Source organism: Myxine glutinosa, chromosome 3 (genome assembly GCF_964187855.1).
Source record: "Myxine glutinosa chromosome 3, kmMyxGlut1.1, whole genome shotgun sequence".
NCBI lineage: Eukaryota > Metazoa > Chordata > Myxini > Myxiniformes > Myxinidae > Myxine > Myxine glutinosa.
This window is the reverse complement of record NC_136263.1, coordinates 163,489,785-163,517,048: the sequence shown is the minus strand read 5'-3', so window position 1 is coordinate 163,517,048 and position 27,264 is coordinate 163,489,785. Positions and strand designations below refer to the sequence as shown.

At 44.7% G+C, this 27,264-nt stretch overlaps 1 protein-coding gene across 1 annotated transcript in view; it reads right to left on the bottom strand.

Annotated features, from left to right (window-relative positions):
- Positions 1–27,264, bottom strand: part of MEGF8 (multiple EGF like domains 8) — a 250,951-nt gene that overhangs the window by 62,195 nt on the left and 161,492 nt on the right. Inside the window, exons 29-34 of the mRNA XM_078773628.1 lie at positions 17,566–17,789; positions 17,326–17,436; positions 15,050–15,079; positions 14,758–14,946; positions 3,027–3,195; positions 1,706–1,866 (exon numbers count right to left, since the gene is read on the bottom strand). Of these exons, the coding sequence (XP_078629754.1) occupies positions 1,706–1,866; positions 3,027–3,195; positions 14,758–14,946; positions 15,050–15,079; positions 17,326–17,436; positions 17,566–17,789 (884 nt within the window). The remainder of the gene's footprint in view (positions 1–1,705; positions 1,867–3,026; positions 3,196–14,757; positions 14,947–15,049; positions 15,080–17,325; positions 17,437–17,565; positions 17,790–27,264) is intronic.

Sequence of the window (27,264 nt, the reverse complement as noted above, 5' to 3'; positions counted from 1 at the left end):
TTGGTGGATGTTAAGGATCGCACTTTTAACTTTGTGAAGAGGAGGTAAATTTATCGTTGGCACCCTGAAAAACTTTAGAAATTCATGCCTGGACAGGCGTGTAGCAAAGATATTGATTTGGTCTTCTTGGAGGTTCCTCCACCTCAGATTGCATTGCAATTATCTTCGAGTGTGGTTGCTGAGTGGGCAGCAGCTTCTGCATCATAAACGAATTGACCAGGTCGTTTGCATGTTACACGTGAACATCCTGCATCAGCAGTATAGCATCGATAGCAGTATACACTAATGAAGGCAAATAGTCTTTTGTGAGATTATTTTTTTAACAAGAAAGCGGCAAAAACGAAGTAAATAAAATATTTATTTTCAAAGTTATTTATATTGCTATGATGTCATCAAAATATGTCTTCACGTCTGTCAATTCGAGTCTACCTAATGCAGAAGATAATACGAACAAACAAAAACGAAATCAACCTCAATGCATGCGGTTGCTATTCAGGCTGTTAAAATAACAAATAAACAAGTTTTGCCTTCACATTATTTGACCAAAGTCTACATTACATTTAACAACTTGTTTTGCTTCTCTTTTATTGGCTTTATAATATGTTGAGATAATCTTGCCTGAAAATACACAATTAGGAACATATTGGTACATTTACAGCAGCGTTCAATGTGGTACCGTTCAATGTGGTACCGAGCGCCATTCTAGTTATCCTGCGCCCGCGAAGCGACAAGCGGAGTTAACCATTCGGCTGCGTACGTGTGCCGTACGTGTCTGCATTATAAAAACTCATTTTCTCGGCAACCGTTGGTCCGATTGACATGAAATTTTCACCATAGGAGGGACACCTCCTGCAGAATATTTTAATGATTATTATGACGTCATAGGTCACGTGGTACAGGCGCCATATTGGAAATACTTTGCACCTCGATATCTCTGAAACCACTCCATGGAAAAAATTGAGACCTAGCTCATTGTCAACTACTCCCCATGGGGAATAATATATGTTAATGATGATGTCATCGGTGCCTTCGTTATGACGTCATTATTCGACAAATACAACACTTATCCATCTGATAATTATTTAAAATTTTCAGCAACCGTTGGTCTGATGGACACGAAATCTTCTCCATAGGAGCACCTCCCCCTTTAGAATATTTTAATGATAATCATGACGTCATAGGTCATGTAGTACAGGTGCCATCCTGGAAAAACCGAAAAATGTTGCACCTCTACATCTCCAAAAGCGCTACATGGAAAAAATTGAAATGAAACGTGGCTCATTGTAAAGAACTCCATATGGGGAATAGGTGTTGTTAACGATGACGTCATTTGTGCCATAATTATGACGTCATCATTCGACAGGGACAACGCTTAGTCTGATAGGTTTAAATTGTATTGAGCATGATCTATGCAACAATTATATTAGAGAATATAAATTTCTGATGTCATCGCTCACGTGGTCTGACAGCCATATTGGATCAAAGAAAAAAAAAAGAGGCCAAAAACAGAAGAGTTGGCTCGCAACAAGTTGACTGCACAGGGTAAGTATTCTATGAATACCATCTCGTTTTGTTTTGTTTTGCCTCCTCACATTTTCTGCCAAGAACCAAACTCATAAACCCTCAGAAAAACGTCACAGCTAATCCACTGATTCGTAATTATGATGAAAAATATTCTGCATGACACAAAAATGTAAAAACAAACCTTTGTATCCTGTGAAGAAGGCATCACAGTCCAGGTCGATGAAGGATAATGAAGTATGTAGAGCGATTGAATTCTCAAATAATCAATATTATGTCTGTGGCCTCCAAATACATAAAATGTATTTGTTTCTGTGTGATAGGCTGTGGTGTGTCCATACGAACCTGTAATAACATAATAATATGTTAATGTAGTTAAAAATTAGATTGCATCCAAATTGCTATAATCATGGAGTAGAAACAACACGAGCCCAGTTAATCCACCCCAAATCTACCTCCTTCAAATCCGATTTCTTTCCTGAAAGTCCTAGGAGTGCCATAGCAAAGGGGTTGAATACTTATTCACTCAAGACATTTCAGCTGTTCATTTTTAATTGATTTAGAAATATTTCTCAAAAACATCCACTTTGACATTATATGGGGTATTATGTGTAGATCAGTGACAAAAAAAAATCTCATTTTAATCTATTTTAAATTCAGGCTGTAACACAACAAAATGTGAAATAAGTCAAGGGGTGTGAATACTTTCCGATGGTACTGCATATATTGTTGTGGGCAAAGGGTAAAACTGTTTAGCACAACATTCGCTATTTCTTATTGTTTGTTTAATATAAGCATGATGTACAATAGATGTGTGTTGCGTATGTAAGAGACAGTTTGTCCTCCCTCCAATTGTTTGTATCGAATTTATGTGTCCCTGTGAGCTTGTTTTCTTTTGTTTCCACTGTTATCGGTCCTCTGTGTTCTCCTAAAGCACCACCAGACACCAGATGCACGAGGTTGGTGGGAAAAACAAAACAGGGCTGTAAAAAAAACCCACCCTAAATACCTCAGAAGTCTAACAACCCCCAGCCATTACATGAGGAGAAATCGGCTCGTGGCTTGTGAAATGCCCAGTACAAAGAAGACACCCCACCCATCAGTTGGGTCGCGACAAATGACAAAGAGCAGGAGGACACACGAGGCAAAATATAATAAAATAATTGGACGTGAGATATCTGAGGAGGAAAAACGATTGTGAAGTCATGAGGGAAGGCTTGAGTTCGCCTTTGTGCTGCCACTCTAGTTTCTCTTCTCTATTTGTCCCGGAACGATTGCGCTGCCACTCGAGTCGCACTTCCATCTCTGGCCCGTAACAATTACCCTGTCTCAATCAGGGTACATTCCGAGTTCCTGCACTGATCAAAATATATCTTTCAAAAGCCAACTATCTGCCATTTTAGAGGAAACTTTTGAAACTGTGTGCATTTAAAGAAACAGATCTCAACTAGTTAAACTTGCAATCAAACAAAATGAAATTTCAGGATAAATGTGATGCTTCTCACCTGATGGACAAGCACCAAAGCAGTCCAGAATGCGCCATCTTCCTTCGTGCATTTTGTATTCAAAAACCTTATCATTATATCCATCTTCTGGAGAGTACCCTCCAATTAAAAGTAAAAGTTCATTGCCTTCGGTCAGTGTATGTCCTGCAATTCTGGGCAGAAAACCTACCTGCAGTGCAACAAAACCAGATAGAAAGGCAATCCATAATGGCCATCAATATAAAGGCATACACTCACGAAATGGATCGCAGTATAATAAGAGTAAATATGACTCATTGATGCTTCGCCCATTATTGTGAGACGCTCGGCCAATCAGTGAGGAGGGCGCGAAGAACCACAAGAAGCAACGTGCTGATTGGAGGAGAAGCGCCAGTGACGAACGGAGGGCGCGAAACACTACCAACAAGCAACGTGCTCATTGGAGGGGAAGAGCCAGTGACGTCAGAGGGCATCTAATAAAAGTGAGGAGAGAGGGACATTTTACCTCTTCGTTCTTCGACTCTTGGCCCCTTCGTTCTTCTCTTCACTTCTTCGCCTCTTCACCTCTGCCTGCCTCTTCCTGCCTTCCGCATTGGAGACCCGTTCCTTTCTTCTCTTGTTGCCCTTTGCGCGTTCCTGTGCCGGCGGACCTCTCATCTTGGTTCCGAACGAGGGGGCGACTCCGCGTGGACGAGTCCGGGCACGGCCGGAGGAGCGAGCTGCACGCAACCCGTTGAAGTCACATGTAGGGACGGTGGTACGCCAGCAGACAGGACCGAGTGGTTTACACTGACCAGAGCCGCGTCAGATGGAGCCTGACCGACCCGATTCCAGACAGATAAGACGCATCACGCAAACACAACGATTTATTTTATTATCCTTCCCATTTGTCCTGTTGTTTAAGTCTGGTGTGGGGACGTCCCGATTTAGAAGCATTTTTTATTTACCGTCACGTCCATTGTTCTCGTGTTCCGAATAATAACTCTTTTCTTTTTGTACATAATTCCGTTTTCGTTTGTGAGTTACTTTTCGCAGGTTGAAGACTGCGCGCGGACCGTCAGGTAAATCTCGCCGCTTCTTCTTCTTTCCTTCTTCCTCCAGCGCATAGAATGAAATCCGCCATTGACCCGAACACCTCAAGTAAGCTCGATTGCTATCCGTGATTTCCCGGTCTTCACCGAGGGGAATCGCACGACAATATATTTTAACCTCCAGTAACTTTGCAGTCACTGCGAAGGGATTAGTGTTACGATTAGATTTACTATAATATTAACGTTATGTTGTCATTATTACAAAAATGATATTACTAACAAAAAACCAAGGCTAATTCCTTACTTCTGCGGTTATTCGTACCGTACACCGCTTATCATTGATTCATGAACCATACACCGCTTCAATCTATAAACTTTGCAATAACGGCAAAAGGATTGCAGTGTTACGATTATATTTACAATATTATTAGTATTAACGCTATTATTATTTAGAAAACAGCACTCTTGTATTAAGAAACCTGAGCTAATTACAAAGAAGTCCTAATTGGCCTTTTTGTACATAATTCCCGAAATTGGCTAATTTGTCCGAAGCGGCCTGAAGGTGAGGCATGAAGCCAAAGGCCTATACTTACTCTATCGTTGGAAGATCTGTAACGTCTATGCTTTTGATATTTGATGGTCATTATAACAATCGGTTTGTTTGTGTTTCACACTGAATGAAAAACATAAAGGCAGAGCATGGAGATTGTGATATATGACAGGTTCGACGATATGTTCGGTCTGAACGGCATAGGAATCAAAATAGCAGAGTGTGGGGCCAGCCGTTGTACGCCGTAATGACATCAGACGAAATCACATCACCCTGTCAAGTGACCAGATCCTCAGCTCTGATTGGTATACGTTTGAGGTGACACACATACATCTTACTATAATTCACCAAATGTCCGTCCGTCTGTCTGTCTGTCTGTTCGAAGGTACAGTAAAAACTGCTGAACCGATCTCAACGATATTTTGGGTGGATAATCCTGGGATCTCCAGGAGTAAAATAGGCTATTTAGTTTTCCCAATTTCAGCTTTAGTCTCCAGCATTCTCAGGTTTGGACTCACGCATAACATTCGCGTTCGCATAACGTTCATTGTTCTCATTGTGACGATGTTGTTTTCCCGGGTGCCGCACAAACGGCTGCACCGATCGCTGCACAGCTGCACCGATCGAACTCGGTGACCTCGGACAAAGATCTTTTATAAGGACACGGGTTGAATCCCTGCTTGAGAGAATTCTAACCCATTTCAACTGAAGGAAACACGTATCGGGAGTACATACGACATAACGATTGTGAACACGATTAGTTTAATCTCCACATGAGAGAATTCCACATAGCTATTTGGGCGGTGAATATGTTAACAGATCGCTGTCTCCATCGATCGTGCCAAGGCCGTAACAGATATTGGCTCAAAATCCTTTTAACTGTTGATTTGGAAGTTTTTACAATGAAGGAAACACGTATCGGGAGTACATACAGTCACGTGAAAAAGTAAGTACACCCCATGTAAAGTTTAGACTTTTTCAACATATTTCAACATATAGCTATTTGATCTTCATTTCAACAATATTGAAAGATAAAGGTGATATAATATAACAAATATCATGAAACATTTATATTTTGTCGTCCATTGTATAATTTAAATAAACATAAATGCAAATTTTGCATGTGGAAAAAGTAAGTACACCCCTACATTTATCACTACTTCAAACACCTAAAATTAGAATCAGATGCAACAGCTCAGGTGCAAATGATTAGAACATCGTTAGAGAGGATCTTGGAGGAACCTGTCTTATTTAAACCTCAGACATTTAGTTTGATTTGCTCTTTGTTGTTGAAGTGTGCGGCGTCACCATGCCTAGATCAAAAGAGCTCTCTGAGGCCTTCAGAGAGAAAGTTATAGATGCTTACGAGTCTGGGAAGGGATTTTAAAAGATCTCCAAACAATTTGAAATCGATCATTCGACTGTCCGGAAGATCATCTACAAGTGGAGAAGATTCCAAACAACTGCCAACTTGTTCAGGCCAGGCCGCCCCAGCAAGTTCAGCCCGAGCGCAGACCGCAAGATGCTGAAAGAAGTATCTAAGAACCCCATAATGTCATCACGAGACCTACAGGTAGCTCTTGCCACTGTTGATGTCAAAGTGCACGAGTCTACCATGAGAAAGAGGCTGCACAAATTTGATCTACATGGGAGGTGTGCCAGGAGGAAACCTTTGCTGTCCAGAAAGAACAGCAGGGCAAGACTGAGGTTTGCCAATGAACACCTAGGCAAAGACCAGCACTTCTGGAACAATGTGCTCTGGACAGATGAGTCAAAGGTAGAGCTAATTGGCCAAGGTACCAGAACACATGTTTGGCGAAAACCAAAGACAGCATTTGACCACAAGAACCTGATACCAACTGTAAAGCATGGTGGTGGAAATATTATGGTTTGGGGCAGTTTGCTGCATCAGGGCCTGGGCAGCTCACCATCAAATAATCCACTATGAATTCTTCATTGTACCAGAGGGTGCTTGAGGATAATGTGAGGCCGGAAAGTTGAAGCTCAACCGAAGGTGGACATTGCAACATGACAATGACCCTAAACATACCAGTAAATCCACCAAGGAATGGCTGAAAAGAAAGAAATGGAGGGTTCTGGAATGGCCAAGTCAAAGCCCGGATCTAAATCCCATCGAGATGTTGTGGGGGGATTTGAAACGAGCTGTGCATGCAAGAAACCCCTCAAACATCGCACAGCTGAAAGAATTCTGCATGGAGGAGTGGGCAAAAATTTCTCCCAGTCGATGTCAGAGACTGGTAGACAGTTATAAGAAATGCATACTTGAGGTTGTTTCTGCCAAAGGGGGCAATACCACCTATTAGAGCTAAGGGTGTACTTACTTTTTTCCACATGCGAAATTTGCATTTATGTTTATTTAAATTATACAATGGACTACAAAATGTAAATGTTTCATGATATTTGTTATATTATATCACCTTTATCTATCAATATTGTTGAAATGAAGATCAAATAGCTGTATGTTGTAATATGTTGAAAAAGTCTAAACTTTACATGGGGTGTACTTACTTTTTCACATGACTGTACGACATCAGGAGGACTAACTGCACGCGTCTTCAGTATCAAGCTTAAATCTGTCATGGCAGATCTGAAGAGCGGAGTGCTTGGAGAAGTGGTGGGCTACTTCGGCATGAAGGAGGATCAGAAACGTGGACTCCCACACTGCCACAGTGCCACATCCTGCTGATACTTGCTCCCGCTTGACGTTATTTTCCCGGGTGCCGCACAAACGGCTGCACCGATCGAGATTTAACGAATGTTTATATAAATCGTTTAAAAGAAAAAAAGTCTTCAATTTCTGATATTTAGCCTTTTAATTTTGGCCTCCCAATTGAAGCCCGCCCATATAGTCCTTGAGCCAACCGGCCATATTTTGAAGTGAATGCTCCGGCGGGGGGAGTAATTCTCATTATGATTTTCCATTAGACCAATGTCTCAAGTGTCAGAAAAGGTGTGATGGACATCTGAGAACGGTAGCTTAGTGCCCGGATGGACGCCATCTTTGAAACCACCCAGCTCGAAAATGCCCATTTGGTGGGGTACATTGTTGCACGTGTATCTGGACTTCTATACTAGCTATCGATGTGCGGTTGACGACTAAATATACGTCCGATGTGTACCGTCTAAATAAAAAATAATATGAAGCATTTTGTTTTAGATTAATTATTATAAAAATCAATTATCGAAAAAAAATCATATATTTTTCAATATTTTATTATTAGACTTGTACTTTTTTTAGTGAAACAACACTGGTATGATTTTCCAAATTATGCATTGTGCTACACCGTTTATCTGTCTATAAAAATAACTCAAAAACTAAAACATATCATCCACCACGAGTTTACACAAAAAATATATGAAAAGGCATGCACTTTCCACAAACCGAAACTGTCAGTTGGAATTTCCCGACGATAATCAACCCACAGAACCCAGTGCCGAAAGTGACGTCAGTCTATTCTATATCTATATTCTATATTCTATATCTCAGTCTGAGATTTGTTGCGGTGACCTGATTAATTTCTGAGGGGGGGGGGGGGGTGGGTGGCTTAAGAACTAAAAGTGAACATGTTAGATGGCGCCACATACAACTCTATTATAGAGTTGTATTGTGGCGCCATCTAACATGTTCACTGACTTGGATGAGTATGTCTATGTAAGCTGGCGAGCTTTTCGGATATCGGAGTAATCTAACGTCAGTCTTTTTGTTCTTTCAGCTGAGATGGCCGGTGTCGAGGCGAAACGGGCGAAGATTGAACCTGAGTCCGGAACGTGCATCCTGTGCAGCAAGAAGTCGCCACTCTCTGAACTAAGCAAGGCAGCGGGCAACAGTTCTTGGAAGACATTGTGTGACGCAGCCGCAGTTAGAAACTTTTATCCAATTCTAAAGCTAGTCCAAGAAGGCGCAGTTGAACTTCCTAATATTCCAATATTATACCATAGGGCTTGTAGATCAGACTTCACTCACAAAAACCACCTAGCTACTTTGACCAATGCAGCTAGAAGTTCTTCAGTTGATACTGGCGATGCGGTGCGACGGCGATCATCACGGGAAGAGACAGGATCAACTTCAACGGTCTACGATGATAAATGCATTTTTTGCCAGCGTGCTTCAAAATTCATAAAAGGCAGTCGTACCCGTGAAACAGTTGTCTTGGCTGTTGAACTTCGAGCAGATAAGACAATAAGAGATGCTGCGACAGCTCACAATGATGAGAGAGTTTTGGCATTGACTACACGAGATATGGTTGCAGCTGAGGCTCACTACCACTTCTCCTGCTATATAAACTACACACGGCCCCAAAAACCTCAAGTAGAAACTGACATTGAAGATAATATCGAGAAAAAAGAAATGATACGATGTATATTCAATTTCATTCGCACTGACTTGTTCTTGAACCCGAGGATTGTTCCAATAGTTGATGTTGCAACAGATATCCTGTCTTCAGATACATTTTCAGTTGATGTTCGTGACTCCATCAAGAAGAATCTGCAGCGCACATTACAAAGAGAGTTTGGAGAATCGCTCATCTTCTTCAATGTGAAACACCGTGTATACTTGATGCCCGATAATCTGACAAAGCGAGAGATTGCTGCAGAGTGCGTAAACCTGAAAGCAGAAGTGAAAGCATTTGAACGAACGGACGGTGAAAGTAACATTGTGCGTGCAGCTACTTCACTGCGACACCAGATCAAAGATGCTCATTACAATGAACGTTGGCCGCCTCAGCCAGCAGAACTCACTTCAGATTACGTGAAGATACCAGATTCTCTTCGTGTATTTCTGCATACTTTAATTTGCGGGAGTGGGGGTAGCTCTGCGCGTGCCGACACACTGGTATGGTCGATGGCTCAAGATATCATCAATGCTGTACACCGGGGTACCATCAGAACATCGAAGCATGTCCTACTTCCGTGGGTCATGAAAACGCTCACCGGTAATACAGAGGTCATCAGAATATTGAATCGACTCGGGCACGGATGTTCGTACACAGTTCTGGAAGAAATCGAGACAGCGCTATGCATAGACAAATTAGCAAGTGTGGAGAAAGATACAGTACCACTTCCGTCACATGTGCACCCTTCGGTCCCGACTGTATTAGCATTCGATAACATCGACAGGCTAGAGGAATCGCTGAGTGGTGGCGGAACATCGCATCGCGTCAACGGTATCATCGTCCAACCGAAGTCGCAGTCGTGTTTGCCGCCCCAACCTCCATCGGCAGTATCCAAAGCAGATAAGAAGCGATCTATCCCGTCATCCAGCGATTTAGTTCCAATATACAGCGGTGGGAAACGAGAGGGCCCACCTGCAATCAAGCCTGCAGATCTTTCTGACACTCTTGCAGGCGCAACATCCCTTGCGCAGCGCCGAAATCACGTATGGATTATGACTCGCATGCTGGAACCATGCGACCAGACAATCAGTTCGTGGACTGGTTTCAACATCATGACTAGAGATCGTGTTCAGGTGACGGAAGATGTAGTTGGCTACCTGCCGACTATAAACGCGCCTGCCACAGATATGGCAACAGTGCAAGAAATCCTCAGAGAAGCTCTGAACATCATGTCATCACTTCAGCTTGAGCGTATACCGGTGGTGCTAGACCAGGCACTATTTGCTAAGGCGACCGAAATAGCATGGAAAGATGTCGATCGATATGGAAGAATCGTGCTCATGATGGGGAACTTCCATACCATCTGTAACTTCATGTCGAGCATTGGGAAAATGTTTGGAGATGCAGGCCTTCGGGATGTAGCTGTTGAGTCAGGAGTAATCGCTGAAGGTTCCATCAACAGGGTTCTGGAAGGCAAGCAATACAACCGTGCTGTGCGACTCCACAAGTTGATGTACGAGGCACTAATGCGCATCATTTGGAAGGGCTTCCAGGTGTGGATAGAAAGCAATCATCCTGACAAGGAACCCCAGATTCGAAGCACTGACCTCAAAATTCGCAGCATCAAGGAGGATGTTTGCCACGAGACTCTCGCTGCTGCTCTCGATGATGATTCATGTGTACAGAGCTTTGACATGTTCGCGAAATACCTACATTTTCTGCGAACCAAACATGGAGACCTGGCTCGCTTCTGGATGATGTATATTGATATGGTAGAGACCCTGCTGGGGTTGATTCGTGCGGATAGAGAAGGCGACTGGATGCTTCACTTGGCTTGTGTCAGAAGAGTGATCCCTTGGTGTTTCGCAATGAACAAGGTGAACTATGCTAGATATCTACCAGTGTACTATGCACAGATGACGCAACTCCACGAAACATGCCCCGAGTTGTACAGGCATTTCAATCAAGGCTACTTCTCCGTACAGCTTAGACCAGGGAATCCATTTGCCAGAATCGCTGTTGATCAGACAACAGAAGAAACAGTAAACAAAGATACGCAAACAGCTGGAGGAACACGAGGTTTTAGTCTTCGACAAGGGGCTGTGTCACGATACTATCTAACTGCAGAAAATCGGGCTACTGCACTGAGGCAACTACGAGAAACTATCCTTGTGAATGGCAGCGACACATCTCACGCCAAGCACCCTGACTTGTCTACTTCCCGCATCAAACGTGATGAGTCTGGCGTCACAGCTATCTGTGATCTACTGGAAAATGACTGGACCAATCCATTCGCCGATGATCCGTCATGTCTTCTCAGTATATCTACCGGAGCGGCTGCGAGGGAGGACGTTTCTAATGACCTACTCAACACCCTGCAAAAGGGGGAAGCGGCGTATCAAAGCTTCCAGAAACGTCTTGAAGAGGGAACAGGCTTTCAGGACACATTGAACAAGCTAAACTTGAAGACCTTTGGTAAGATCAAGCAGAAAGTTGTGAAGGGCACAAACAAGGAGATCGTCCTGAGAGCTGACAGACAACTGTTTGCCACCATGATACTCATCGCCAAGACAAGGAACCTCGGCATGCAACTTGTCCTTTGTCACCCACTAGGGCCGTTACCATGGTCTTTGGCAAACGTTGATGGGTCAATGAAAAAAACGAACAAAGCTGCACTTGCGAAACACATGGAAGGTCTTGTGGAACCAGCCGAGAACGTTGACAAGCGAAGTGCAACAATAATTGATGCGATGGCTCTCATACAAAAGATGCATGGCGAGAACGACACGTTCGAAGAACTATCTGACCGCATCCTTGCTGCAGCGCTTCACGCTGGTCAAGGCAGTGAGCGCATCGATGTTGTCTTTGACACATACACAGAAGAATCCATCAAAGCAGCTGAGCGTGTGAACCGCGGTTCAAATGAAGGCATCAGTTTCAGCGAGATCAGACCCGCACACAAAATCATGAACTGGCGGCGTCTCCTTGCTTGCAGCCAGACAAAGGAGAAACTGGTTGTGTTTCTGGCGGAGTCGTGGAAACATGAAACAAATCGCGAAAAGCTAGGCAACAGAACACTGTATGTCACCTGTGGTGAAAAATGTCTGGTACTGACCCGCGATAGGTGGAAGTTGGTGCAAGCACTCGAATGTAGCCACGAGGAAGCAGACACGCGTATGTTTCTCCACGCAAAGCACGCCGCTACCCACTACAAGACGATCATCTTAGTGGCAGATGACACCGACGTTCTGATCATCAGTCTTCATCTCAGCAGAACCATCGATAGTCAGCTCTTCATCAGACGAGGAACAAAGGTTCGAGTCAGAATGATCGACGTTGGAAAGTTGGCTGCGGTATTGGGGTCTGGAGTTTGCAGTGCATTGCCAGGGCTTCATGCATGGAGCGGGTGTGACACTGTGAGTGCTCTGGCTAGCCAAGGAAAGATAAAGGCTTTGAAGCTTGTGCAAGCGAATGAGCTGTATCTTCAAGCATTCACAGATCTGGGATCTTCGTGGAATGTACCAACAGACGTCTTCAATAGCATTCAGGCCTTCACGTGTCAGCTGTACGCCAAGAACACGAAGATCGTCGGTGTTAATTCGCTCCGTTATCACATGTTCTGTGCAAAGAAGGGCCAGATCGAATCTGGACAATTGCCGCCTTGTGAAGACTCCTTGATGCAGCATACGCTTAGGGCCAACTATCAGGCGGCTATCTGGCGACGCAGCCTTGAAAACCTACCAGACGTCCCAACACCATCAGCAGGACATGGTTGGGAACTCGATGATGGCGGTTCGCTCACAATCCGATGGATGGCGGGTCTACCAGCTCCAGATGTCGTCTTGAATCTCATCTCATGCACATGCAGAAGGACGTGTCGACCGTCAGATTGCTCCTGCATACTGAATGGGTTGAAGTGCACTGTTGTGTGTAAGCTGCAGGGATGCTCCAACATGGTGCAGGATGATGCTATCGTGGCTCAGGATGCCAATGACTCTGATGGCGACTCTGATGATTAACTTTGTATGCACTGTATATTGTATAGCATATGTTGTTCTCTATTATAATGCAGGCCAAATTGCCTGAAAATCTTTATAGACAGATAAACGGTTTAGCAAAATGTATAATTTGGAAGATCATACCGGTGTTATTTGACTAAAACATGACATGTTCAATGATACCTCCGCTTGCTTATTAGGAATATACATCGTATGGTGTTAAAATCAGCTCCATACGTCTTTCCAAACTCTAGTAATGAATAATTAATATAATTGGCGGCCATTTTGAAATCCAAGATGGCCACCAAAGTGCAGATTTCCTATGTAACAATTTCCGCCTGCTTATTAGATATCGTATGGTGTTAAAATCCTCTCCGTACGACATTCCTAACTTGCGTTATCGTCAGAATAGATAATGCCAGCGGCGGCCTAAGTCATTTTATGCCTCTTTACATTTATTTGTGTAAACTCGTGGTGGATGATATGTTTTAGTTTTTGAGTTATTTTTATAGACAGATAAACGGTGTAGCACAATGCATAATTTGGAAAATCATACCAGTGTTGTTTCACTAAAAAAAGTACAAGTCTAATAATAAAATATTGAAAAATATATGATTTTTTTTCGATAATTGATTTTTATAATAATTAATCTAAAACAAAATGCTTCATATTATTTTTTATTTAGACGGTACACATCGGACGTATATTTAGTCGTCAACCGCACATCGATAGCTAGTATAGAAGTCCAGATACACGTGCAACAATGTACCCCACCAAATGGGCATTTTCGAGCTGGGTGGTTTCAAAGATGGCGTCCATCCGGGCACTAAGCTACCGTTCTCAGATGTCCATCACACCTTTTCTGACACGTGAGACATTGGTCTAATGGAAAATCATAATGAGAATTACTCCCCCCGCCGGAGCATTACTTTTGGTCTGGCTCAAGGACTAATAGGGCGTGTACCGTTGCTAGTATACATAATACATACATACGAACGGACAAACACTGTTCTAGACGGCTTTGCCCTGTGGGCTACGCCGTAAAAAAGTGGCCCCACTGTTCGGTCTGTCAGTTGTTGCCTTTCTGTTTTTGAACATTATTAATGGCTGCATACAAGCTAATAGCAATAATGATATTTATCTCCGCCACCAAAGAGGATGGAGGATATGTTTTCACCCCTGTCTGTCTGTCTGTTTGTCCGTTTGTGAACAAAATATCTCAAAATGTTGTGGACGGATTTGGACGAAAATTGGCAGAGGTGTAGGGTATATCACAAGGACGACATGATTAGATTTTGGTGAAGATCCGGATTCGTATCCGGCTAGTATAATTTTTTAAGTGATTCTTCACCATTGGGAGATAGAGCCAAAAACTATACATAGCAGGATATCTCAAAAAGTTGTGGATGGATTTGGACGAAACATGGTGGACCGTTTGGGTGTCTGACAAGGACAATTCGATTTGATTTTGGTGAAGATCTGAATATGGATTCCGATATGAGAATTATTTAATTTTTCAAGTGATTCTTCACCATTGGGAGATCGGGCCAAAAACGATAAATAGCAGGATATCTCAAAAAGTTATGGATGTATTTGGATGAAACTTGTTGGACCGGTTGTGTGTGTGACAAGGAAGAATCGCTTCAATTTTGGTGAAGATCCAGATCCGGATCCAGCTAGTAGAATTTATTAAGTGATTCTTCACCATTGAGTGATATGGCCAACCAGGCGGAGGCATACCAAAGGAAGCATACCAACCAGGCGGAGGTATGCTCTCTACTGAGTGCCGTTCTAGTTATAAATATTATGCATACTTACTTCCTCTGCATGAATCCATTCATGAGAGCCCATGTCAAATATCCAGAAATCATTTTGAACACCAGCTTGAGTGATTCCACCCACTACAAGCAAGGAGTTTCTTGCGAGCAAAGCTGCAGCTGCGTGATGGTATCGTGCATCAGGCCAGGTTCCCAGCGCACTCCGGACCACTCTATGCCAGCGACGCACCTGGAGGTCCAACCTGGTCATTACAAAACATTGGATTAATTTTTTCCTGTATTGCCATGATGATTACTGCACATCACTTATTTTGGAATACATTACATTTTACCTTAGGAACCTGCAGGTGTGTGTGCACAATCTGTAACAAATGAGAAAAGTGTTGCATAACAGGTAAACACTATTTTTAACACACACTATTTCATGCAAGTAAACACTATTTTGCTTGCTTTTCTCATTTTAATATGGTGCGAATTGTTACGGTATTGATTATAAATACAATAATCAGGTGCATTAAAGTGTTTAGAAACCTATAGGCTTAGTATGATATACAGTGTGTACACATTATGCAACTTAGTCACACACAGGGAGAAATCGTATTGCATGAACCTCAAATTAATATCAATATGTCCAACATGATGACGCAAAGGTAGCACACCTACCTTTGAGCTGTCTAATGTATATTTGGTTCTTGATCAGACATTAACTTGTCAGATTGCTGCTTTTCAGGCAGGTGTTGCATTAACAAGACTGCTGTCTCTCAGGTGTAAATTTAGCCAGGGACCCATCTGCTGGCATTAGCTGTGGATGTCTAATATCCAATGGTGTCTTTCGACAAAGAATAAATAATCATCATTCCGCCACAAGGGAAACAGTCTCGGTGGTGTAATGGTTAGAGCATCTGCTCAGATGTCTGGGAGGTTGGCGGTTTGAACCCCAGCCGATTCATATACAAGAGTTAAAAATGTTCTTGATGCTCAGCATTGAAAGAGAAGTCACAATCTCGCGAAACTCCGTCATCTTGCGATATGTGACAGATAGACAGCATAATATTAAATAAATTATTATTATTATCATCATCATCGGGACCCTGACCAAATTCCAAATTCCTGGCCAAATATAAGGGAGCAACAATGATGCAACTGGTGGTTCTGATTCATACAAAAAATCCTGGTACAGAATGCTTTAGCAAACGATGACTTAAAATTAACAACAAGCAATCTGAATTCAAAAAGAAAAGAAACAATAAAAAAAATCATCACTTTGTTTGTGGCTGTACCAATATAAACTGCTGTCAGTTTTCTTGAAGAGAGTAGAACCTCCAAACACCCACATAGAGTTGTTTGAACCCTTGGTAAATGACTGTCCAAATGCAGAAAGAAAATCTTCATGTTCCTTCAAAAAAAAAAGCAAAAGCAATCAAACAACAACAAAAAAAACAATGTGACCAAAATAACTTCATGACAAACTTCTTCAAACGAGAAACAACATAATTATTTCACCTTTATGGATCAACCTGATGTATATTAACCATCATGACAATCAAACGCAAAAAGGTACGAAATATTTTAATCGGTAGAAAATTAAGCTCTGCTCAAAGCTTTCGTGACCTGAAGAAATTAATTAATGTCCAAAAAGTGTGGGAGAAGGACTGTGATGAGCAGTGATGATCTCAGAAAGATCACATTACCAGTTTAAAACCTGCGCTGTATTCTGTTACCAAGTTTATTGTACAGTGCTCGCCAATTGGCTGAAACATTCAACCAAGCACTTTATTCAAAACTGTTGATAACAATTGGCTGGCTTGGCAAGCGCGAGCAGGCTGCTAGGTGGTAACTGAACACACCGCTGGTATCCTCATGCCCATCGCTGAATTGAAAAAAAAAATCACCGGGTTTTCTTATCCTTCAAAATAATTACAGACAGGACAAGCACACCCAGTGAACCCACCACCCCCATAAAAGGACCGCATGATGAAATGTGTATCCCTGCAGCAGTGCAGCATGCAACATGTACTACAAATTTGGGCAAAATTATCTTTGGGCAAATTCAGAAATATGGGCAAAACTCTTTCATTCCTCTTTTCTCCCACCTCTGGAACAAACTCCCTCACTCTCTTCAATCCCACTCATCCCTCCAGGTCTCTAAAACAGCTGTTCACCACCATCTCTTATCTTCCCCCTTCCAAAACCTGGATCTTTTGTACCCCTGTTAATTCACCCCCAGATCAACTTTTCTGAAATACCGACTTCTTTCCTGCAAGTCCTAGCTGTGTCGGTTATTTTTTTATTTTTTTATTTATTGTTTACCTCTCCCACCCTCACCCATCCTCCCCCCTTTCCACGCCTCCTCTCCCCAAGCCCTCTCCCTCCCACAGATCTCCCGATGTCCCTGCTCTCAAATGTTGTGTTTGTGTGCTTCGCCCTCTCTCCCCATCTTGTCTCCCGCTCCCTTTATTTCGTCTTATGTGTCCGTTTGTTTTTTTTGTCATTAATGTTAGCTCTCGCACGAGCCTCAATCTTGTATACAAAAAAAAAAAATTGCATGTGATGACTGACAGGTTGAATGCAGTAGCAACTCTTTCTCAAACAATTTTGAAAGTCACACCTGCACATTTGGAAACTCCACGAAAAAGTCCCACATCACATCGCTGCTGTTTTGTTTCAGATTGCAATCGATTCCAAAATACCCTTTTTCACATTCACACAGCATCGATTCCTGCGAAGCACACACACAGACTATTTATCAAGCAGTGCACAAATATTCTCAACAATAGTGAATTGTTGTGAACCACCAAACCAATATCCTTCAGCTACACCAATATATTCACAAACAATTACAACTTACCCTGTTGCACCGCCCTACTCCATATCTTTCAGTGCACCGATTCGAGCAAGTAAGCTTTTCGCATTCCGTCCCAGCAAATCCAAATGGGCAGGTACAGCTACCATTAGAACAGATCTGAGAGCCCGAGCATTTGGGGGAACACGTGTGAACATAATATGAAACACTGAAATTGCCAGGTCTTTCATCTTGCATGATGCTACCTTCCACATACACTGCCATGATGCCTGCAAGGAAAAATATATGAGAGAAACGATGAAGCACAATTCATCAGGTATATCCATGTTATAGAATCATTGACCTATCATTTAGCTGTAGTTCATTCAAAAACGAAACACAATTCACTGCATACAAGAACGAGAACGGCACTCGGTGGAGCACATACAGTCACGTGAAAAAGTAAGTACACCCCATGTAAAGTTTTGACTTTTTCAACATATTTCCACATACAGCTATTTGATCTTCATTTCAACAATATCGATAGGTAAAGGTGATATAATATAACAAATATCATGAAACATTTACATTTTGTAGTCCATTGTATATCCTGTACATAGTTCTTGGCCCCATCTCTCAATGGTGAATAATCACTTAGAAAGTAAAACAATTCTCGTATCCGAATCTTCACCAAAATCTAATAATTTCATCCTTGTCACACACCCAACCTGTCCACCAAGTTTCGTACGAATCTGTCCTCAACTTTATGAAATATCCTGCTATACTGTACATAGTTCTTGGCCCCATCTCTCAATGGTGAATAATCACTTAGAAAGTAAAACAATTCTCGTATCCGAATCCTCACCAAAATCTAATAATTTCATCCTTGTCACACACCCAACCTATCCAACAAGTTTCACCTAAATTCATCCATAACTTTTTGAGATATCCTGCTCACCGACAGACAAACATGGGTGAAAACATAACCTCCATTCACCTTCAATGGTGGAGGTAAAGAAGACGGAATAGAAAGATAAATTAAAATGCCTGAAATAGTAAGATCAAGAATGCCCAAGATAATAGAAAGTTACACACCAGACTTTGGGCTGATTGCAAGTGTCTGTGATGAGGCTTGACAGATTGTATCAACCAAAGAGTTGTCTCTCCATAATGTATTTATGCTCAAAGTTCCACCAACAAACTCTGGAATATCATCAAAAACGTACAAATAGTTTTTCTGGAGGAAAGAAAATAATAACAATCAACAAAGAACCAACTGATAACAACACTTCATAGATTTTCTTTCAGATAACTATAACCGCATAATATACAAAGCACATGATAGCGGTCATGTACAGAAGAAAAGAAGTATGAGACTATAAGTTGGTGCCACAGCATCACATTTGTCTCTCATGGATTCCCTGTAAGCAAAAGTTCTCAAACATTAGAACGGTACTAGGTAGAGAGCATACCTCCACCAGGCTGAACAGTTTACCTTTTCACTGATAGGCCAGATCTGGATGCGGACCTGAACTAAAATCGAATCGGCTTGTTCTTGTCGCCTAACTCATTCACCAAATTTCATCCGAATCTGTCCATACCTTTTTGAGATATCGGTTTTCATAACTATGTATCGGTTTTAGCCCTTTCAATTTTATTTTTAATTTTTTTGTATACAAGATCGAGGCTCGTGAAAGAGCCAACATTAATCACACAAAAAGTCAAATAGACACATAAAATATATAATAAGGGGAGCGGTAGACAAGATGGGGAGAGAGGGGGAAGGACACAAACACAACATTTGGGAGCAGGGATATCGGGAGATCTATGGGAGGGAGAGGGCTTGGACGGAGGGGGGATGGGAAGGGGAGGGGGGATGGGAAGGGGAGGGGGGGGGGTCTGAGAAGTATAAAACACATGGACACTGCAAGGACTTCCAGGAAAGAAGAATGGTGGTGAAGGTGAAAAATCACTTTAAAATTCCCAGATCCAGATCCAGATTGGAATCTTCAACAAAATTGAATCAATTCTTCCTCATCACAAACCAAACCTACCACCGAGTTTCATCCGAATCCGTCCACAACGTTATGAGATATCTTGCTACAAATCGTTTTTTGGCCCTATCTCTTAATGTTAAAGAATCACTTCAAAAATTGTCTGATCCAGATCCGGATCTTCACCAAAATGTAATCATTTTGTCCAGGTCACATAGCAAACCTCTCCACTAAATTTGTCCATATCTGTCCACAACTTTGTGGGCTATCTTGTTCACAAACAGACAGACAGACAGGGGTGAAAACATAATCCACCTTCAGTGGTGGAGGTAATTATTGGAATCACCTGTGATGATGGAATCACAATATTGGAATCACCTGTGATGTGATGGCGTCACAGAAAGGTCTGCTGTCCTTACATTACAGGCAGGTTGTTGGCTTCCATCTATTTTAACCCCTATCCTTCAGTTTCGTACCTTCTTTTATCTCAATCTTCTAATCCTCTCCAGCTTTTCAAGGATGTTTCCATCATTTCAAATAACCCACTCCCAAAATTAATCTTGCAATATACAGGATTGCTGCACACCTTAACTCTTTCCTCTTCCTCTTCTCTCCCATCAATGAAACTGCCATCCGCAACTATTCAATCCAACTCTTCCTTTCAAGGCTTCAAGCAAGCGGTGCATTACCATATCTCATGTCATCCCCCATCCCAACCCAAAGATTTTTTTTACCCCCATCAACACGACCTAACTTAATCCAACCCTCTTGCCGGTTACTGATTTTCGTCTTCGCCACTCTTTTTTCCTTGTTCATCAATTTCCTTACTAGTCATGTCCAACTATTGTCCCGATGTCAGTTTTTTGCGTTCTACCCTGTGTTTCCATAGTCTTCCATGAGCCTTGATCTTGCATATAGAAAATATTTAAGTGAGTGACAGCTGTTCACCACCATCTCAGATAATCCCCCATTTAAAAATCAAATTTTTTAGCCCATTTAACCCACACCCAAAGCCAACCTCATTCAAAATATTCAGTCTTTCCTTCCTGATAGTTTACTTCTGTATCCATCTTGTTCACCCAATGCATCCTCCCCACATCCCTTTTTTTTTTAATCGAAGTCTTCCCCTATTTTGTCCCTCAATCATGTTGATTGGGTTTCCTCCCCCCCCGCCACACCCCTTCCTACTGTTCCTTTTGTTCTGTGACCTGATATGTCCAGTGTTCTAGCACTTCCACGAGAATTGACTTTGTATACAATATATATATATATATTGTTACGGACCCCAACGTCAGCCTATGGTTCCCCTTTGAGGGGGGATTAGTCCCCTCGTTTGTCACTGACCGACGGGGTCCCTGAAGCTGCACTGCGACCTCTGGAAAGGCCGGTGAGCAGCTTCGTTCGCGACCGCGGATAAGATGGTAATTTGCCGAGCGGATGGCAGCCGCGGCCCGAACCGTTAACAAAGACTAGACCCGATTCTGAACGTTGGCCAAATCGTGCCACAGGTATTCAATTGGGAAAAGACAAAGACGACGGATGTGAAGAAGAAGAAGACAAGAGGTAGGAAATACGAATAGGATTTATTACTATTTACAACCAAAAGAAACCAAGGAGAAGGAAGGATAATAAAATAAAGGCAGAAAGAGGGACGGACCAGAAGGACACAGTGAAACTTAGCTTACCTATGCAGTCTTAATTAATACCCAGGACAGAACAAACAAAGACGGACTCACACGAATGGGGAATTTGCAGGCAGGAATGGAAGGACTGGAATGGTTTGGGCCGGCAGAGAAGGGGAGGAAGGCACGGAGCTGGCTGGAGCTTGATCCCGCACGGGACGTCGTGCTGGACCTCGACGGCCACCGATGCCACTGCAATCTGGTTCCCGTGGGGTAACGGGTCGAAGCTGCCTGGTGGAGCCCACGCTGCCTGGTGGAGTCAACGCTGCTTGTGGAGCCAAAGCTGCTGGTGGAGCCAAAACTACTGGTGGAGCCAAAACTACTGGTGGAGCCAAAACTGCTGGTGGAGCCAAAGCTGCTTCTCTGGCTCACCTCAGGATACGTCTCCCTTCTCTCTCCGAGGGCTCGTCTCGACTCATCTGCCGTCTCTGGCGCAACTCTCAGAACTCCCTCAAAGGCTTCCGCGCGCGCTTATATAACGCCTCGGGCGATCAAGCCGCCGGCCTCCAGGAAACGCCCATCGGGTCGCTCTCCGCAGTCCGATTGGTGGGCACGGGCTCTCTGGCTCCACCCTTGATGACGATGGGCGGGCACGCCCTTCTTCCCTGAGCTGACCACGCCGTAATGGCGGCAAATGCAGTTGGCAGTAGAGGCTTTGGGAATGGGAATGAAAGGGGATCTATCTATTTGAATTCGGTGCAATGGAGTATTAATTAATGGAAGACAAAGCCTTAACCTAATACACAGAATAAGGAAATAACTGTCAAACAGGGAGGAAATCTATGATTGGCTAACGTGATTGTATATGACCTAATTAAGGGACGCCCTTTTGACCTTTATACACAACTGGAGGAAGGAGGGTGATATTTTACAATGAACAACACAATAAAAAAAACACAATTCTCATATCCACAACACTGCACCCTCCTCCTCTTAGGCACGTCCCGGGCCTATTACCTTTACTTTTAGTGTGGCACGTAGGTGTAGTTCCCTCTACATTTAACCTGACCCTGAGTGTGACAGTTTTAAAACACAAATAAATATGTCCCGCTGCTCCATTGCACCCTGCCTAACAGACTCACGCCCACAGCTAACCGAATTGCGGAATGGTCTTCAAACTAAAACACTTACGGTGGGGGCGCATTATTTACAATTGACGCTATTTTTATTTACAATGGCAACCCAGGACCTGTGATTGTTCTTTTGGGGGGGAGGCAGTCTGCTCTGCATCGACGCACCATGAAGCACCCAAAAACGCACCAAAAACACCATCAAGCACCAATCGGTGCACAGTCACCACAGTTCAATAATAAAAATAACCAAACAAACCCTGCTGGTGGTCTCTTGCTCTTCGGCTCCCTCTGCTGGCTAGGGTCGTTTTTCCAGTTGTTGTCATCTTCTTTGCTGGCGGCCTATTTGGACATAAAACTTGCACAAAACGTGTCCGTTTTTATATATTTATGGCCCACAGGGCCGACTAGGGGTGGTTCACCTGTGTGGCATCGGTGCCCTGTGACCAAGGTCTGCCAGCAAGATCTCGGGCCTTCATGGCCGGTTCCAGCAGAGGGGCCATACCCCAACCCATGGGGTCCATAAGTGGTGCTCAGCCACAGACATGTGGTCCATAAGGTGGTGCATCGATGCAGACAGCTGGGTTGCGAGAGTTCGGGCGCACAATGGCGGACTCCGCACGCTCCCCTCGGCGCCCAGTGGCGCACAGTCCTCGTGTGGGAGACAAGGGGGGGGAAGACAGGTGAGCGAGGGGTAAGGTCACAAGGGTACACATCAAACAAGGCAATGCAAGGCGAGGTGCGTTTGGAGACGGAGCGGAGAAAAGCTCGTCACTACCGTACGTCACCCCACTGTCACCTACTCTACCCTTGCCCTTACCCAATATTTACAACAATCTACACATTTACAAATTCGTCACTACTGTCACGTCTTCCCCATATTTCCCCTACACCAAATTCGTCACCACAATCCCTCTAACCAAATTTGCCATCACCCAATTCATCATCAATCCTCATAAGGAGGGAGAGATGGAACAACAAAGCACAATGTCACACCCACGTCATGATGCATCTCACATTCCAAACATTTGCACACTAAGAATAATCAAAAACATCCATGGCATGGTGTGGAGTTCCGTCGTTACCTCAGGTGAGTGGATGCAGATGGTGCAAGGAGATTTCAAACCTAACTACTTCCTAAATGACTTTAACACACTTTACACTACCCGGGGTCTTTCCCTGCCAAACCATTGGCCTTCTTACACTCTATGCGGTTTTAAGAACCAAATTCCCATTGACCAAACTGTGGTGCTTCCTCAATTTGGGGTCTCACTCCCCCGGTTCAACTCCCTGTGCCCTTGCACAATTTCAGGCCTGGGGCGTGTGGCTCTCCCAGCAGGTCTACCCACATGCACACCTCCACCACTGTAGTTGCCTCCGAGCTTACCTGCTCCTCACCTAACCTATCTAATTGGGGAAGGCCCCTCCTGGCTCTGTCACCCCTTGGTGCCCTCTGGCACTGGGCTACCCGGGTCCGTCCTCCGGATCCTCGGGCCCCATCCACAACTCTACCGGCTCCCAGAGCCCACCTGCGGCCTCACCTGGCCGACATCCTCACAGTGGTGGAGTGCTCAACCAACTACACATACTAACAGGCCACACGTCCAGCCATTTCCACGTCACTAATGCACCCATCCAAACTCCATTCTTCCACCACGCACCACAGATGCCAATATCCAACCACAATTTACCGATACCCTCTACCTAACTCTTAGACTACCCTCCCCGGGTATTCGTGATGGGGGTCCATCCTCCTTTCCCCCATCCACACCTTCGCACCATCCACTCCGCTCCACAGTTTCCACCATACTCACTCCACGACCATCCATTCCCTACTCCATATATTCCACACTCCATGTATTTCACACAACCATTCTCCACACATCTGCAGTTGCACACCTGTGCAATCACTCCTACTGGTGCTTCCTGCACCTTCCTTCCTCCTGGGACCATTTGGTCAACACAACCCACATCACCATCACTCACTCATACACTGCTCCATACACCTGTTCAGTTGCACACCTGTGCAATCTCAATTGTTCCTCACTCACTGCTCCATACACTTCCACGCTCAATACACTTTCGATCCTCAAACACCATTGCCTCAGGCACCGAAATTCTCCCACGGTCACACACACATCTCTCCCGAGCATTGCCCCGCAATTCCTCATTTGCTCGATATCAACACTCACTCATACACTTTTCACAATACACTTCTGAATACGCCTCCAACACTCACACGGCATCATCTAATCTACCTGGTGCCCTGCTAAAACTCGCGCTTCCCCGTCGCCCCTTACATTATTGCGCTCCCTCGTCATTATCATCCAACTACCCTCTCTTGGTCCCCACTACCGGTTCAATGATGCTACCTAACCTTAACGTTACCTATTGTCAATCTCTAGGTCCCTACACACTATATCCTAACCCTCCCGGGCTAGTTTTCACTGCCAAACCCCATAACACTAGTGCTCCTTTGCCCCCGTTGTGAGGGATGGCAGAGTTGCCATCCCATCCAATCGGGTATCTCTCACTATAAATTTTGCTCACCAAATTCCAGCCAATTAAAAATTTGCCAATCACTACCAATCATTTGCCAATCATCAATCTGCCAATCCTTTGCCAATCATCAAATTTTGCTTTTCAATTTCGGGTCCAAAACACTATCACCATCATCACAGTCCGTTAAACTTGAGCCTCGGTGCGTTGTTATATTTTCAAAGCTCGGCTTCGCAAAGCCGAGCAATGAATTCGGGTGGTTTGGTCGCCTGCAGTTGGATCCGTCCGGCATTAACGACTCTGGGAGGAGGCATGCTTGGGCCGAGGTTCACGCATCATCGCGGCTCGGAACCTTGCGGTCTCCAGCCCGACGACCGAGACTCGCCCGGTCGGAACCCCGTCCCCGCCACCAGGGGGCACCGTTCCGCTTCCTCCTACTCGCCCCTGAACGGGACCGGTCGCCTCGCCCGACAAGGCCCGGACTCGACCGTGCGGGGCCTGGCATCCAACAAAGCGCACCGCGCACCGAGCGCCCGCGTCGGCTATCCGTCACCCTAAACGCTAACCCGTTCAATGTCGATGCTTCACTTGCATACGCGACCCGTTTCACACTCACAAAACCTGGCGTCTCGGCGCCTCCAGTGCATCCCACACACTCCGTCCATTCCACCAACGTACTCCCTGTTACACACCACACCTCCCGCGCACCTTCTTGCGCATACCCGCCGATCACACACCTCGGTCCACACCTCTCCTCCGTTACGTCCTCCGTAACACTCACCATGGGCGTGCACTCTTGCATCCACCCAATACCGCGCTCCGATGTGCTCCCTCGCACTCGCGCCACAACCAACTCAGGTGTGCTTTCTGGCACACCCTCGCCGTTCATCCCATACGTGCATCCTCGCACCCGCTCCACCACCAACTCACTCCTCGTGTCACACTCACCCTCGTATGTACACTCCGTATCGCTTTCACTCCCTGTGTCACACTCCGTACACCCCGACGTGCATTCTCGCTCGCACTCGGTTTCACACTCGCGCTCCGATGTGCTCTCTCGCACTCGCGCCACCACCAACTCATTCTCCGTGTCACACTCCATACACCCCGACGTGCATTCCCGCTCGCACTCGGTTTCACACTCGCGCTCCGATGTGCTCTCTCGCCCTCGCACCACCACCAACTCATTCTCCGTGTCACACTCCGTACACCCCGACGTGCATTCCCGCTCGCACTCGGTTTCACACTCGCGCTTTGTAACACGCTCATTCCCCGATGCACACTTTTTTTCCACACGCACGCCATTTCCACTCACACGGGACCCTTCACCAACGCCCAGGTGCCATATGGACCCCAATCGCGCGACAATTCTCTTCGCGCCAAACCCCCTCTTACAAAATCTCCCGGCACCACATACAGCCCGTCTCACCTTCGGGGTTCTTCTTCCTCCCTGCACCAACACCTGCAAATCTTCATTTGGGTTATTAAGCACAGCATCGTGATGTGAGCAGGGACTTTGTACATAATCCATTTCTCCCTGCAATTCCCGGGCTACCTCCGTCGTCTCTTCAATTTTAACTATACCCATTATTTCTTTTTCTTTATTCACCACGACGACCGCTGGCTTTATTAAAATTTTCTCTCCTACCTCAGCGGTCGCCGGCTGCCCCAAACCCCGGGTCGCGATTTCTATCCCCGTCATTTTACCCGCGCTTTTCTCCGCTTCGCTCCACCAGCGCTTCTCGACCTGCTTTACCTCGCTGTGCACCGATGTGCCTCTCCCGCCTCCCATGCCGTCTACGATCTCCCCCATTTTTTTTATGCTGTCGTTTATTCGCTCCTGATATCCCTCCGGGTTGTCCCTTGCTTCCTTCCTCATTTTTTTCATGTCGATTCCCTGGGTAGCCATCATTGCATCCAATCCCCTACTGTCACCCTTCATAGATGCCATGAAATGCGTCATAAATAGGCAAAAGTCCATTGGCACTGCGGGCTCGGCTGTCGCCGTCACGTACGGGAGGCCGCCATTTCGTGTGCCTGTAACCCCCACGACCGCACCTTCTTTGCTCTCCTCCTCCATTTTTCCCACTTCTTCCCTGGGGTCCTGGGTCGATTCTACCCCCTCTTCTATTTCCCCCACCGGCATCCGATCATCTTGACCATCCATGGCACGATTTTCAAATTTCGGATTTTATAAAACAAAATTTCGGCCCACTCGTAATTTGAGCGCGCTAAGCGCTTCAGGTCCGTATCTCACTCCAAGACACCAATTGTTACGGAACCCAACGTTGGCCTATGGTTCCCCTTTGAGGGGGGAGTAGTCCCCTCGTTTGTCACTGACCGACGGGGTCCCTGAAGCTGCACCGCGACCTCCGGAAAGGCCGGTGAGCAGCTTCATTCGCGACCGCGGATAAGATGGTAATTTGCCGAGCGGATGGCAGCCGCGGCCCGAACCGTTAACAAAGACTAGACCCGATTCTGAATGTTGGCAAAATCGTGCCACAGGTATTCAATTGGGAA